This window comes from Eucyclogobius newberryi, unplaced genomic scaffold (assembly GCF_026437365.1).
Source record: "Eucyclogobius newberryi isolate DKJ021-1_F unplaced genomic scaffold, fEucNew1.0.hap1 SCAF_198, whole genome shotgun sequence".
Lineage (NCBI taxonomy): Eukaryota > Metazoa > Chordata > Actinopteri > Gobiiformes > Gobiidae > Eucyclogobius > Eucyclogobius newberryi.
Genome location: NW_027315832.1, coordinates 142,501 through 157,834, shown reverse-complemented (window position 1 = coordinate 157,834; position 15,334 = coordinate 142,501). Strand labels below are relative to the sequence as shown.

The 15,334-nt window shown below is 43.3% G+C and overlaps 1 protein-coding gene across 1 annotated transcript in view; it reads left to right on the top strand.

Moving 5' to 3' along the window:
* Positions 1–1,238: 1,238 nt before the first annotated feature.
* LOC140366858 (laminin subunit beta-2-like) overlaps positions 1,239–15,334 on the top strand; it is a gene marked incomplete at its 5' end in the record, with an annotated part of 135,122 nt that continues 121,026 nt past the window's right edge. Inside the window, 2 exons of the mRNA XM_072453044.1 lie at positions 1,239–1,633; positions 14,802–14,986. Coding sequence (XP_072309145.1) covers positions 1,239–1,633; positions 14,802–14,986 — 580 coding nt within the window. The remainder of the gene's footprint in view (positions 1,634–14,801; positions 14,987–15,334) is intronic.

Here is a 15,334-nt window from a genome sequence, read left to right as displayed (position 1 = left end):
TCACTCTTCTTCTCTCCTCCTCTCTCCTCTCTCCCCCTCTCTCCTCCTCACTCTTCTTCTCTCCTCCTCTCCCCCTCTCTCCCCCTCTCTCCTCCTCACTCTTCTTCTCTCCTCCTCTCTCCTCTCTCCCCCTCTCTCCTCCTCACTCTTCTTCTCTCCTCCTCTCCCCCTCTCTCCCCCTCTCTCCTCCTCACTCTTCTTCTCTCCTCCTCTCTCCTCTCTCCCCCTCTCTCCTCCTCACTCTTCTTCTCTCCTCCTCTCTCCTCTCTCCCCCTCTCTCCTCCTCACTCTTCTCTCTCTCCCCTCTCTCCCCCTCTCTCCTCCTCACTCTTCTTCTCTCCTCTCTCCCCCTCTCTCCTCCTCTCTCCTCACTCTTCTTCTCTCCTCCTCTCTCCCCCTCTCTCCCCCTCTCTCCTCCTCACTCTTCTTCTCTCCTCCTCTCTCCTCTCTCCCCCTCTCTCCTCCTCACTCTTCTTCTCTCCTCCTCTCTCCTCTCTCCCCTCTCTCCTCCTCACTCTTCTTCTCTCCCCCTCTCTCCCCCTCTCTCCTCCTAACTCTTCTTCTCTCTCCCTCTCTCCCCCTCTCTCCTCCTCACTCTTCTTCTCTCCTCCTCTCCCCCTCTCTCCCCCTCTCTCCTCCTCACTCTTCTTCTCTCCTCCTCTCTCCTCTCTCCCCCTCTCTCCCCCTCTCTCCTCCTCACTCTTCTTCTCTCCTCCTCTCTCCTCTCTCCCCCTCTCTCCTCCTCTCTCCTCACTCTTCTTCTCTCCTCCTCTCTCCTCTCTCCCCCTCTCTCCTCCTCACTCTTCTTCTCTCCTCCTCTCCCCCTCTCTCCCCCTCTCTCCTCCTCACTCTTCTTCTCTCCTCCTCTCTCCTCTCTCCCCCTCTCTCCTCCTCACTCTTCTTCTCTCCTCCTCTCTCCTCTCTCCCCCTCTCTCCTCCTCACTCTTCTTCTCTCCTCCTCTCTCCTCTCTCCCCCTCTCTCCTCCTCACTCTTCTTCTCTCCTCCTCTCCCCCTCTCTCCCCCTCTCTCCTCCTCACTCTTCTTCTCTCCTCCTCTCTCCTCTCTCCCCCTCTCTCCTCCTCACTCTTCTTCTCTCCTCCTCTCCCCCTCTCTCCCCCTCTCTCCTCCTCACTCTTCTTCTCTCCTCCTCTCTCCTCTCTCCCCCTCTCTCCTCCTCACTCTTCTTCTCTCCTCCTCTCCCCCTCTCTCCCCCTCTCTCCTCCTCACTCTTCTTCTCTCCTCCCCATCAGAATGTGGGTGCCACCCTCTGGGCTCTGAGTCGCCTCAGTGCGACCGCAGCTCTGGGGCGTGTCTGTGTCGTGAGGGAGTAACGGGTCCTCGATGTGACGGGTGCGCCCGCGGTTACTCCGGCGTGTTCCCGTCCTGCCAGCCGTGCCACGCCTGCTTCGCGCTCTGGGACGACCTGCTGTGTCAGCTCAAACGTGACCTGGAACATCTGCTGCTGACGGCGGAGAACGTCCTGGAGGGAGGCGTGGCCGGAGGCGCGGCCTTAGCCAACCACAGCCGCGTGAACGAGCTGTGGAGGAGGATCGCTCAGGTCCAGGCTCTGGTGACGGGCAACGAGACGGAGCGGGCGCATCAGCTGATCGCTCAGAGCATCGATGACATCAGGTGAGAAATGAGGCAAACGAGACTTCGCCCGCGAAATCACACACGAAGAAACGAGACGTGTGAGGCCGACTTTAGGGTCTTAACACCTCCTGCTCCTCATGGGGCCTGTTCAGGTCATGGCCACAAAAAAGGTTCTGATTGTGACGTGATTTATTTGTTTTTGGCATCAGACTTCATGTCACATGTGACATGTGACATGTCACATGTCACATGTCACATGTCACATGTCACATGTCACATGTCACATGTCACATGTGACATGTGACATGTCACATGTGACATGTCACATGTCACATGTCACATGTGACATGTCACATGTCACATGTCGGCTGTTTTTTATATAAACTCTAAAGATTTCTCAGAGAGTGTTTTAAGAACTTGTGATCTTCCTCCTCTGAAGCTCGATGATGTAGAAGGAGAGAATCTCCTCCAGGGAACTGACCCTGCACTGAACTGACCCTGCACTGAACTGACCCTGCACTGAACTGACCCTGCACTGAACTGACCCTGCACTGAACTGACCCTGCACTGAACTGACCCTGCACTGAACTGACCCTGCACTGAACTGACCAATGATCTCAACCACTTGTTGGGGAAAAACAATGAAAATGAACAACTATGAGGCAGTAGAGGAACTGCCTCACAATAACAACACAACACTATACAACACTACACAACACTATACAACACTATACAACAATATACAACACTATACAACACTACACAACACTATACAACACTACACAACACTATACAACACTATACAACACTACACAACACTACACAACACTATACAACACTATACAAGACTATACAACACTACACAACACTACACAACACTATACAACACTATACAACACTACACAACACTACACAACACTATACAACACTACACAACACTACACAACACTACACAACACTATACAACACTACACAACACTATACAACACTATACAACACTACACAACACTACACAACACTATACAACACTATACAACACTATACAACACTACACAAGACTATACAACACTACACAACACTACACAACACTACACAAGACTATACAACACTACACAACACTACACAACACTATACAACACTATACAACACTACACAACACTATACAACACTATACAACAATATACAACACTATACAACACTACACAACACTATACAACACTATACAACACTATACAACACTACACAACACTACACAACACTATACAACACTATACAACACTATACAACACTACACAAGACTATACAACACTACACAACACTACACAACACTATACAACACTATACAACACTACACAACACTATACAAAACTACACAACACTATACAACACTACACTACACTATACAACACTATACAAAACTATACAACACTACACAACACTATACAACACAGTACAACACTATACAACACTACACAACACTATACAATATAAAACACTACACAACACTATACAACACTATACAAAACTACACAACACTATACAACACTACACTACACTATACAACACTATACAAAACTATACAACACTATACAACACTATACAACACTACACAACACTATACAATATACAACACTACAAAACACTATACAACACAATACAACACTACACAACACAATACAACACAGTACAACACTATACAACACTACACAACACTATACAATATAAAACACTACACAACACTATACAACACTATACAAAACTACACAACACTATACAACACTACACTACACTATACAACACTATACAAAACTATACAACACTATACAACACTATACAACACTATACAAAACTACACAACACTATACAACACTACACTACACTATACAACACTATACAAAACTATACAACACTATACAACACTATACAACACTACACAACACTATACAATATACAACACTACAAAACACTATACAACACTATACAACACTACACAACACTATACAACACTACACAACACTATACAACACAATATAACACTATACAACACAATACAACACTACACAACACAGTACAACACTACACAACACTATACAACACAGTACAACACTACACAACACTATACAACACAGTACAACACTACACAACACTACACAACACTATACAACACTACACAACACTACACAACACTATACAATATACAACACTACACAACACTATACAACACTATACAAAACTACACAACACTATACAACACTATACAAAACTATACAACACTATACAACACTATACAACACTACACAACACTATACAACACAGTACAACACAATACAACACTACACAACACTATACAACACAATATAACACTATACAACACAATACAACACTACACAACACTATACAACACTACACAACACTATACAACACTATACAACACTATACAACACAGTACAACACTACACAACACTATACAACACAGTACAACACTGTACAACACAGTACAACACTACACAACACTATACAACACAGTACAACACTACACAACACTATACAACACAGTACAACACTATACAACACTACACAACACTATACAACACAGTACAACACTATACAACACTACACAACACTATACAACACTACACAACACTATACAATATACAACACTACAAAACACTATACAACACTATACAACACAGTACAACACTATACAACACTATACAACACAGTACAACACTACACAACACTATACAACACTACACAACACTACACAACACTATACAACACAATACAACACTATACAACGCTACACAACACTATACAACACTATACAACACTACACAACACTACACAACACTATAAAACACTATACAACACTATACAACACTACACAACACAGTACAACACTGTACAACACAGTACAACACTACACAACACTATACAACACTACACAACACTACACAACACTATACAACACTATACAACACTATACAACACTATACAACACTACACAACACTATACAACACTACACAACACTACACAACACTATACAACACTATACAACACTATACAACACTATACAACACTATACAACACTATACAACACTATACAACACTACACAACACTATACAACACTATACAACACTACACAACACTACACAACACTACACAACACTATACAACACTATACAACACTATACAACACTATACAACACTACACAACACTATACAACACTACACAACACTACACAACACTATACAACACTACACAACACTACACAACACTACACAACACTATACAACACTACACAACACTACACAACACTATACAACACTACACAACACTACAGAACACTATAAAACACTATACAACACTATACAACACTATACAACACTACACAACACTATACAACACTATACAACACTATACAACACTATACAACACTACACAACACTATACAACACTACACAACACTACACAACACTATACAAAACTACACAACACTATACAACACTATACAACACTATACAACACTACACAACACTATACAACACTATACAACACTACACAACACTACACAACACTACACAACACTATGCAACACTATACAACACTACACAACACTATGCAACACTATACAACACTACACAACACTACACAACACTATACAACACTATACAACACTACACAACACTACACAACACTATACAACACTATACAACACTACACAACACTACACTATACAACACAGCACAACACTACACAACACTATACAACACTACACAACACTACACTATACAACGCAGTACAACACTACACAACACTATACAACACTACACTACACTATACAACACTATACAACACTACTCAACACTATACAACACTATACAACACAGTACAACACTACACAACACTATACAACACTATACAACACAGTACAACACAACACTATACAACACTATACAACACTATACAACACTATACAACACAATACAACACTACACAACACTATACAACACAATACAACACTACACAACACTACACAACACTATACAACACTACACAACACTACACAACACTATACAACACTATACAACACTACACAACACTACACAACACTATACAACACTACACAACACTACACAACACTATACAACACTATACAACACTACACAACACTACACAACACTATACAACACTATACAACACTACACAACACTACACAACACTACACAACACTATACAACACTACACAACACTATACAACACTATACAACACAATACAACACTATACAACACTACACAACACTACACAACACTACACAACACTATACAACACTACACAACACTACACAACACTATACAACACAATATAACACTATACAACACTACACAACACTATACAACACTACACAACACTACACAACACTACACAACACTACACAACACTACACAACACTATACAACACTATACAACACAATACAACACTATACAACACTACACAACACTACACAACACTACACAACACTATACAACACTACACAACACTACACAACACTATACAACACAATATAACACTATACAACACTACACAACACTATACAACACTACACAACACTACACAACACTACACAACACTACACAACACTATACAACACTATACAACACAATACAACACTATACAACACTACACAACACTACACAACACTACACAACACTATACAACACTACACAACACTACACAACACTATACAACACAATATAACACTATACAACACTACACAACACTATACAACACTACACAACACTACACAACACTACACAACACTATACAACACTACACAACACTATACAACACTATACAACACAATACAACACTATACAACACTACACAACACTACACAACACTACACAACACTATACAACACTACACAACACTACACAACACTATACAACACAATATAACACTATACAACACTACACAACACTATACAACACTACACAACACTACACAACACTACACAACACTATACAACACTACACAACACTATACAACACTATACAACACAATACAACACTATACAACACTACACAACACTACACAACACTACACAACACTATACAACACTACACAACACTATACAACACTATACAACACAATACAACACTATACAACACTACACAACACTACACAACACTACACAACACTATACAACACTACACAACACTACACAACACTATACAACACAATATAACACTATACAACACTACACAACACTATACAACACTACACAACACTACACAACACTATACAACACAATATAACACTATACAACACTACACAACACTATACAACACTACACAACACTATACAACACTATACAACACTACACAACAATTCTCTCTGTTCTGTTTATGAAACGTGCTCCACAAATCTACTTTATACTTTATACTTTATACTTTATACTTTATATTTTACACTTTATACTTTTACAACACAAGAGAACCTCAGAGACCTCAGACCTCAGAGACCTCAGAGATCCAGCTCTACATTTGTTTGGATTTGGAGGACAGATGTGAAAACACAGTTGGAGGTTCAATGCTTAAAGACCTTTTGTTTAAGGACAAAATGTCAAATGATATTGAGACCTTTTTGGAGGAAAACTAAAGGTGAAATTATAGCCATTGTCTCAGCGAAAAAGTAAAGAAATAAATCATCTTACAAAAATATTACAAGAGGGACCAACATTTTCTAAATTATCCCTCCGAGTTGGAAAGTGGCGATTATGTCTCTCATACCTGAAAACTGAAGGAGCGACTGGACTGTGCCTCATAGAGACTATTTCTGTTCTGAATCGTTTATTCACCTCAATTATGTCCAAAAGAACGGAACAAATCCTCCCAAACCAATCCACAAAGACACAAGAGACATAAGACCATCATTACACACAATGAGACACACAAGAGGACATAAGACCATCTTTACACACAATGAGACACACAAGAGGACATAAGACCATCATTACACACAATGAGACACACACAAGAGGACATAAGACCATCTTTACACACAATGAGACACACACAAGAGGACATAAGACCATCTTTACACACAATGAGACACACACAAGAGGACATAAGACCATCTTTACACACAATGAGACACACACAAGAGACATAAGACCATCATTACACACAATGAGACACACACAAGAGGACATAAGACCATCTTTACACACAATGAGACACACACAAGAGGACATAAGAGCATCGTTACACACAATGAGACACACACAAGACGACATAAGACCATCTTTACACACAATGAGACACACACAAGAGGACATAAGAGCATCGTTACACACAATGAGACACACACAAGAGGACATAAGACCATCTTTACACACAATGAGACACACACAAGACGACATAAGACCATCTTTACACACAATGAGACACACACAAGAGACATAAGACCATCTTTACACACAATGAGACACACAAGAGGACATAAGACCATCTTTACACACAATGAGACACACACAAGAGGACATAAGACCATCTTTACACACAATGAGACACACACAAGAGGACATAAGACCATCTTTACACACAATGAGACACACACAAGACGACATAAGACCATCTTTACACACAATGAGACACACAAGAGGACATAAGACCATCGTTACACACAATGAGACACACACAAGACGACATAAGACCATCTTTACACACAATGAGACACACAAGAGGACATAAGAGGACATATCTTTACACACAATGAGACACACACAAGAGGACATAAGAGCATCTTTACACACAATGAGACACACACAAGAGGACATAAGACCATCGTTACACACAATGAGACACACAAGACGACATAAGACCATCTTTACACACAATGAGACACACACAAGACGACATAAGAGCATCTTTACACACAATGAGACACACACAAGACGACATAAGACCATCTTTACACACAATGAGACACACACAAGACGACATAAGACCATCTTTACACACAATGAGACACACACAAAAGGACATAAGACCATCTTTACACACAATGAGACACACACAAGAGGACATAAGACCATCTTTACACACAATGAGACACACAAGAAGACATAAGACCATCTTTACACACAATGAGACACACACAAGACGACATAAGACCATCGTTACACACAATGAGACACACACAAGAGGACATAAGACCATCTTTACACACAATGAGACACACACAAGACGACATAAGACCATCTTTACACACAATGAGACACACACAAGACGACATAAGACCATCTTTACACACAATGAGACACACACAAGACGACATAAGACCATCTTTACACACAATGAGACACACACAAGACGACATAAGACCATCTTTACACACAATGAGACACACACAAGACGACATAAGACCATCGTTACACACAATGAGACACACAAGAGGACATAAGACCATCTTTACACACAATGAGACACACAACAGGACATAAGACCATCTTTACACACAATGAGACACACACAAGACGACATAAGACCATCTTTACACACAATGAGACACACACAAGACGACATAAGACCATCTTTACACACAATGAGACACACACAAGACGACATAAGACCATCTTTACACACAATGAGACACACACAAGACGACATAAGACCATCTTTACACACAATGAGACACACACAAGACGACATAAGACCATCTTTACACACAATGAGACACACAAGAGGACATAAGACCATCTTTACACACAATGAGACACACACAAGACGACATAAGACCATCTTTACACACAATGAGACACACAAGAGGACATAAGACCATCGTTACACACAATGAGACACACAAGACGACATAAGACCATCTTTACACACAATGAGACACACAAGAGGACATAAGACCATCTTTACACACAATGAGACACACACAAGAGGACATAAGACCATCTTTACACACAATGAGACACACACAAGAGGACATAAGACCATCTTTACACACAATGAGACACACACAAGACGACATAAGACCATCTTTACACACAATGAGACACACAAGAGGACATAAGACCATCGTTACACACAATGAGACACACACAAGACACAACAAACAAAGATGGAAGAATAAGTTTGGACGAGAAGAAGGATTTGATTTTGTAGCTGGATTTATTTATTTCAAATACTAAACATATTTCAAATAGACGACCTAATTATATAAAGATATTGGGCTCTTTATGATGGTCCAACATCGAGAAGTAAAATCATTGGTTGAATTTACCAGACGATCAGAAACAATTCACAGAGTCACAATCGATGGGACGGATCATAAACCTGCTGCAGATGATCTTCTATTATATTTGACCCAACCTAAAGTGATGCATGATATTCTGGATCTCCATTTCATTTACACCCCCCTCTGTCTATTAGAAGAACTAACCATTTAAATGGCAAACGGAATCTCTTAGATATTTAGGTGTGGTACTTCATAAAGAACTATCAACTATTCTGGAGAAAAATTATACTCAAAAGAAGATAAGATGAGAAAAATGACTTTATTTCAGGTGAAATGAGAGCGTTGTTGGTGTGATCCAGAATGTTGTGCTCAATGGTCTTATACTGAGAGTCATGTGGTGCCTGAGGTTCCTGTACAGGTCTTATACTGAGAGTCATGTGGTGCCTGAGGTTCCTGTACAGGTCTCATACTGAGAGTCATGTGGTGCCTGAGGTTCCTGTACAGTTCTTATACTGAGAGTCATGTGGTGCCTGAGGTTCCTGTACAGGTCTTATACTGAGAGTCATGTGGTGCCTGAGGTTCCTGTACAGGTCTTATACTGAGAGTCATGTGGTGCCGGGGGTTCCTGTACAGGTCTTATACTGAGAGTCATGTGGTGCCTGAGGTTCCTGTACAGGTCTTATACTGAGAGTCATGTGGTGCCTGAGGTTCCTGTACAGGTCTTATACTGAGAGTCATGTGGTGCCGGGGGTTCCTGTACAGGTCTTATACTGAGAGTCATGTGGTGCTGGGGGTTCCTGTACAGGTTTTATACTGAGAGTCATGTGGTGCCTGAGGTTCCTGTACAGGTCTTATACTGAGAGTCATGTGGTGCCTGAGGTTCCTGTACAGGTCTTATACTGAGAGTCATGTGGTGCCTGAGGTTCCTGTACAGGTCTTATACTGAGAGTCATGTGGTGCCTGAGGTTCCTGTACAGGTCTTATACTGAGAGTCATGTGGTGCCTGAGGTTCCTGTACAGTTCTTATACTGAGAGTCATGTGGTGCCGGGGGTTCCTGTACAGGTCTTATACTGAGAGTCATGTGGTGCCTGAGGTTCCTGTACAGGTCTTATACTGAGAGTCATGTGGTGCCTGAGGTTCCTGTACAGGTCTTATACTGAGAGTCATGTGGTGCCTGAGGTTCCTGTACAGGTCTTATACTGAGAGTCATGTGGTGCCTGAGGTTCCTGTACAGGTCTTATACTGAGAGTCATGTGGTGCCTGAGGTTCCTGTACAGGTCTTATACTGAGAGTCATGTGGTGCCTGAGGTTCCTGTACAGGTCTTATACTGAGAGTCATGTGGTGCCTGAGGTTCCTGTACAGGTCTTATACTGAGAGTCATGTGGTGCCTGAGGTTCCTGTACAGGTCTTATACTGAGAGTCATGTGGTGCCGGGGGTTCCTGTACAGGTCTTATACTGACAGTCATGTGGTGCCTGAGGTTCCTGTACAGGTCTTATACTGAGAGTCATGTGGTGCCTGAGGTTCCTGTACAGGTCTTATACTGAGAGTCATGTGGTGCCTGAGGTTCCTGTACAGGTCTTATACTGAGAGTCATGTGGTGCCGGGGGTTCCTGTACAGGTCCTATACTGAGAGTCATGTGGTGCCTGAGGTTCCTGTACAGGTCTTATACTGACAGTCATGTGGTGCCTGAGGTTCCTGTACAGGTCTTATACTGAGAGTCATGTGGTGCCTGAGGTTCCTGTACAGGTCTTATACTGAGAGTCATGTGGTGCCTGAGGTTCCTGTACAGGTCTTATACTGAGAGTCATGTGGTGCCTGAGGTTCCTGTACAGGTCTTATACTGAGAGTCATGTGGTGCCGGGGGTTCCTGTACAGGTCCTATACTGAGAGTCATGTGGTGCCTGAGGTTCCTGTACAGGTCTTATACTGAGAGTCATGTGGTGCCTGAGGTTCCTGTACAGGCCTTATACTGAGAGTCATGTGGTGCCTGAGGTTCCTGTACAGGTCATATACTGAGAGTCATGTGGTGCCGGGGGTTCCTGTACAGTTCTTATACTGAGAGTCATGTGGTGCCTGAGGTTCCTGTACAGGTCTTATACTGAGAGTCATGTGGTGCCTGAGGTTCCTGTACAGGTCTTATACTGAGAGTCATGTGGTGCCTGAGGTTCCTGTACAGGTCTTATACTGAGAGTCATGTGGTGCCTGAGGTTCCTGTACAGGTCATATACTGAGAGTCATGTGGTGCCGGGGGTTCCTGTACAGTTCTTATACTGAGAGTCATGTGGTGCCTGAGGTTCCTGTACAGGTCTTATACTGAGAGTCATGTGGTGCCTGAGGTTCCTGTACAGGTCTTATACTGAGAGTCATGTGGTGCCTGAGGTTCCTGTACAGGTCTTATACTGACAGTCATGTGGTGCCTGAGGTTCCTGTACAGGTCTTATACTGACAGTCATGTGGTGCCTGAGGTTCCTGTACAGGTCTTATACTGAGAGTCATGTGGTGCCTGAGGTTCCTGTACAGGTCTTATACTGAGAGTCATGTGGTGCCTGAGGTTCCTGTACAGGTCTTATACTGAGAGTCATGTGGTGCCTGAGGTTCCTGTACAGGTCTTATACTGAGAGTCATGTGGTGCCGGGGGTTCCTGTACAGTTCTTATACTGAGAGTCATGTGGTGCCTGAGGTTCCTGTACAGGTCTTATACTGAGAGTCATGTGGTGCCTGAGGTTCCTGTACAGGTCTTATACTGAGAGTCATGTGGTGCCTGAGGTTCCTGTACAGTTCTTACTGCAGATGACAGACGCTTGGGTCATGAGGAGGAAGTGAAGAATCCCTGGCTCAAATCTGTTCTTACAACATGGAAGGAGCTGATCAGAACAAACTAAACACAAATGTTACAAACTTAAACTGGTCAAGTTTTATGACCAAAGGTTTTGTACAAATAGAACTGAGCTGAGACTCAAGGTCTGGAGGACAAAAGGTCAAAGGTTTTTCACCAGATGTAAAAGAGAATCACATGAAAAGATTTGACATGTCAAAGAATCCTTTGACTTGAAACCGGTTTTTACAAATAAAGACTTATTATAACCAAGAATAATGATAACGACCATCAGAGCATTTTGACTGAAATATTGATTAAATCTTATAAACCTGAACTTTCAATAGAAATAATATCTAAAGGACACAAATGTATGACGAGTCTGGACAGTCACATGACACATTAAAGGTCAATAGGAAGTGAGAGGGTCACTTTGTTCTGGAGGATGAAGAGTGGGAAATATAAGTACATTTCACTGGAGAAGCACATGTTCTGTAAGCCCATGTCATAGTGTCCATGTCTCTCAGGACTCTGTGTTTGGACCTCAGGACTCTGTGTTTGGACCTCAGGACTCTGTGATTGGGCCTCAGGACTCTGTGATTGGGCCTCAGGACTCTGTGTTTGGACCTCAGGACTCTGTGATTGGGCCTCAGGACTCTGTGATTGGACCTCAGGACTCTGTGTTTGGGCCTCAGGACTCTGTCTTTGGGCCTCAGGACTCTGTGTTTGGACCTCAGGACTCTGTGTTTGGACCTCAGGACTCTGTGATTGGGCCTCAGGACTCTGTGTTTGGGCCTCAGGACTCTGTCTTTGGGCCTCAGACTCTGTGTTTGGGCCTCAGGATTCTGTTTTTGGGCCTCAGACTCTGTGTTTGGGCCTCAGGACTCTGTATTTGGACCTCAGGACTCTGTGATTGGGCCTCAGGACTCTGTGTTTGGACCTCAGGACTCTGTGATTGGGCCTCAGGACTCTGTGTTTGGGCCTCATGACTCTGTGTTTGGGCCTCAGGACTCTGTGATTGGGCCTCAGGACTCTGTGTTTGGACCTCAGGACTCTGTGATTGGGTCTCAGGACTCTGTGTTTGGGCCTCAGGACTCTGTGATTGGGCCTCAGGACTCTGTGATTGGACCTCAGGACTCTGTGTTTGGGCCTCAGGACTCTGTCTTTGGGCCTCAGGACTCTGTGTTTGGACCTCAGGACTCTGTGTTTGGGCCTCAGGACTCTGTCTTTGGGCCTCAGGACTCTGTGTTTGGACCTCAGGACTCTGTGATTGGGCCTCAGGACTCTGTGTTTGGGCCTCAGGACTCTGTGATTGGACCTCAGGACTCTGTGTTTGGGCCTCAGGACTCTGTCTTTGGGCCTCAGGACTCTGTGTTTGGACCTCAGGACTCTGTGTTTGGGCCTCAGGACTCTGTCTTTGGGCCTCAGGACTCTGTCTTTGGGCCTCAGGACTCTGTGTTTGGACCTCAGGACTCTGTGTTTGGGCCTCAGGACTCTGTGTTTGGGCCTCAGGATTCTGTGTTTGGGCCTCATGACTCTGTTTTTGGGCCTCAGACTCTGTGTTTGGGCCTCAGGATTCTGTTTTTGGGCCTCAGACTCTGTGTTTGGGCCTCAGGACTCTGTATTTGGGCCTCAGGACTCTGTGTTTGGGCCTCAGGACTCTGTATTTGGGCCTCAGGACTCTGTATTTGGGCCTCAGGACTCTGTATTTGGGCCTCACAACTCCTGCCATGGACACCGCAGCTCTCTCTGGTGCCCCCTCCTGGCAGAAGCAAGAAAGGCCCTCACAAAAAAATGGATGACACAAAACACACCATTGGACTGGACCATGGATGTATTATATTATCGACTGGACAGACATTATATTGGAAATTTGACAAATGGAAAAAAAATCACTTTCAGACTCAGACTTTCAGACAAATTTGATTTGTTTGAGTTCAGTTGTGTCATGTTTTTATTGATTTGTGGAATGTCTTTAGAGTGATGTCTGTTTTTCTTCCTATGGTCGTGTTTTTTCATGTTTGCAAGCCTTTTTTTGTTCTTTAAAATACAAAAAAAGATATATATTTCTAAAAATAGATATATATAAAAGTATGAAGTAGTGTCTGGTTTCCCTCGTGTCTGTCCCTCAGGGCGGAGATCGCGGTGGCCGACGGGCGACTCATGGCGATCGGAGCAGATCTGAACATCTCATCGTCTCAGGAAGCGTCAGTGCGACAGAGACTCGGAGACTTAGAGGAGGAACTGAAGAACCTGAACCAGACACTGAGCCTCAAACAGCAGCTGCTCCACGACCTGCTCACCTCAGGGTTCTCAGGTACTGAACCACAGACGTACTGAACCACAGACCCGCTCACCTCAGGGTTCTCACGTACCGAACCACAGACGTACTGAACCACAGACCCGCTCACCTCAGGGTTCTCAGGTACTGAACCACAGACGTACTGAACCACAGACCCGCTCACCTCAGGGTTCTCACGTACTGAACCACAGACGTACTGAACCACAGACCCGCTCACCTCAGGGTTCTCACGTACCGAACCACAGACGTACTGAACCACAGACCCGCTCACCTCAGGGTTCTCAGGTACTGAACCACAGACGTACTGAACCACAGACCCGCTCACCTCAGGGTTCTCAGGTACCGAACCACAGACGTACTGAA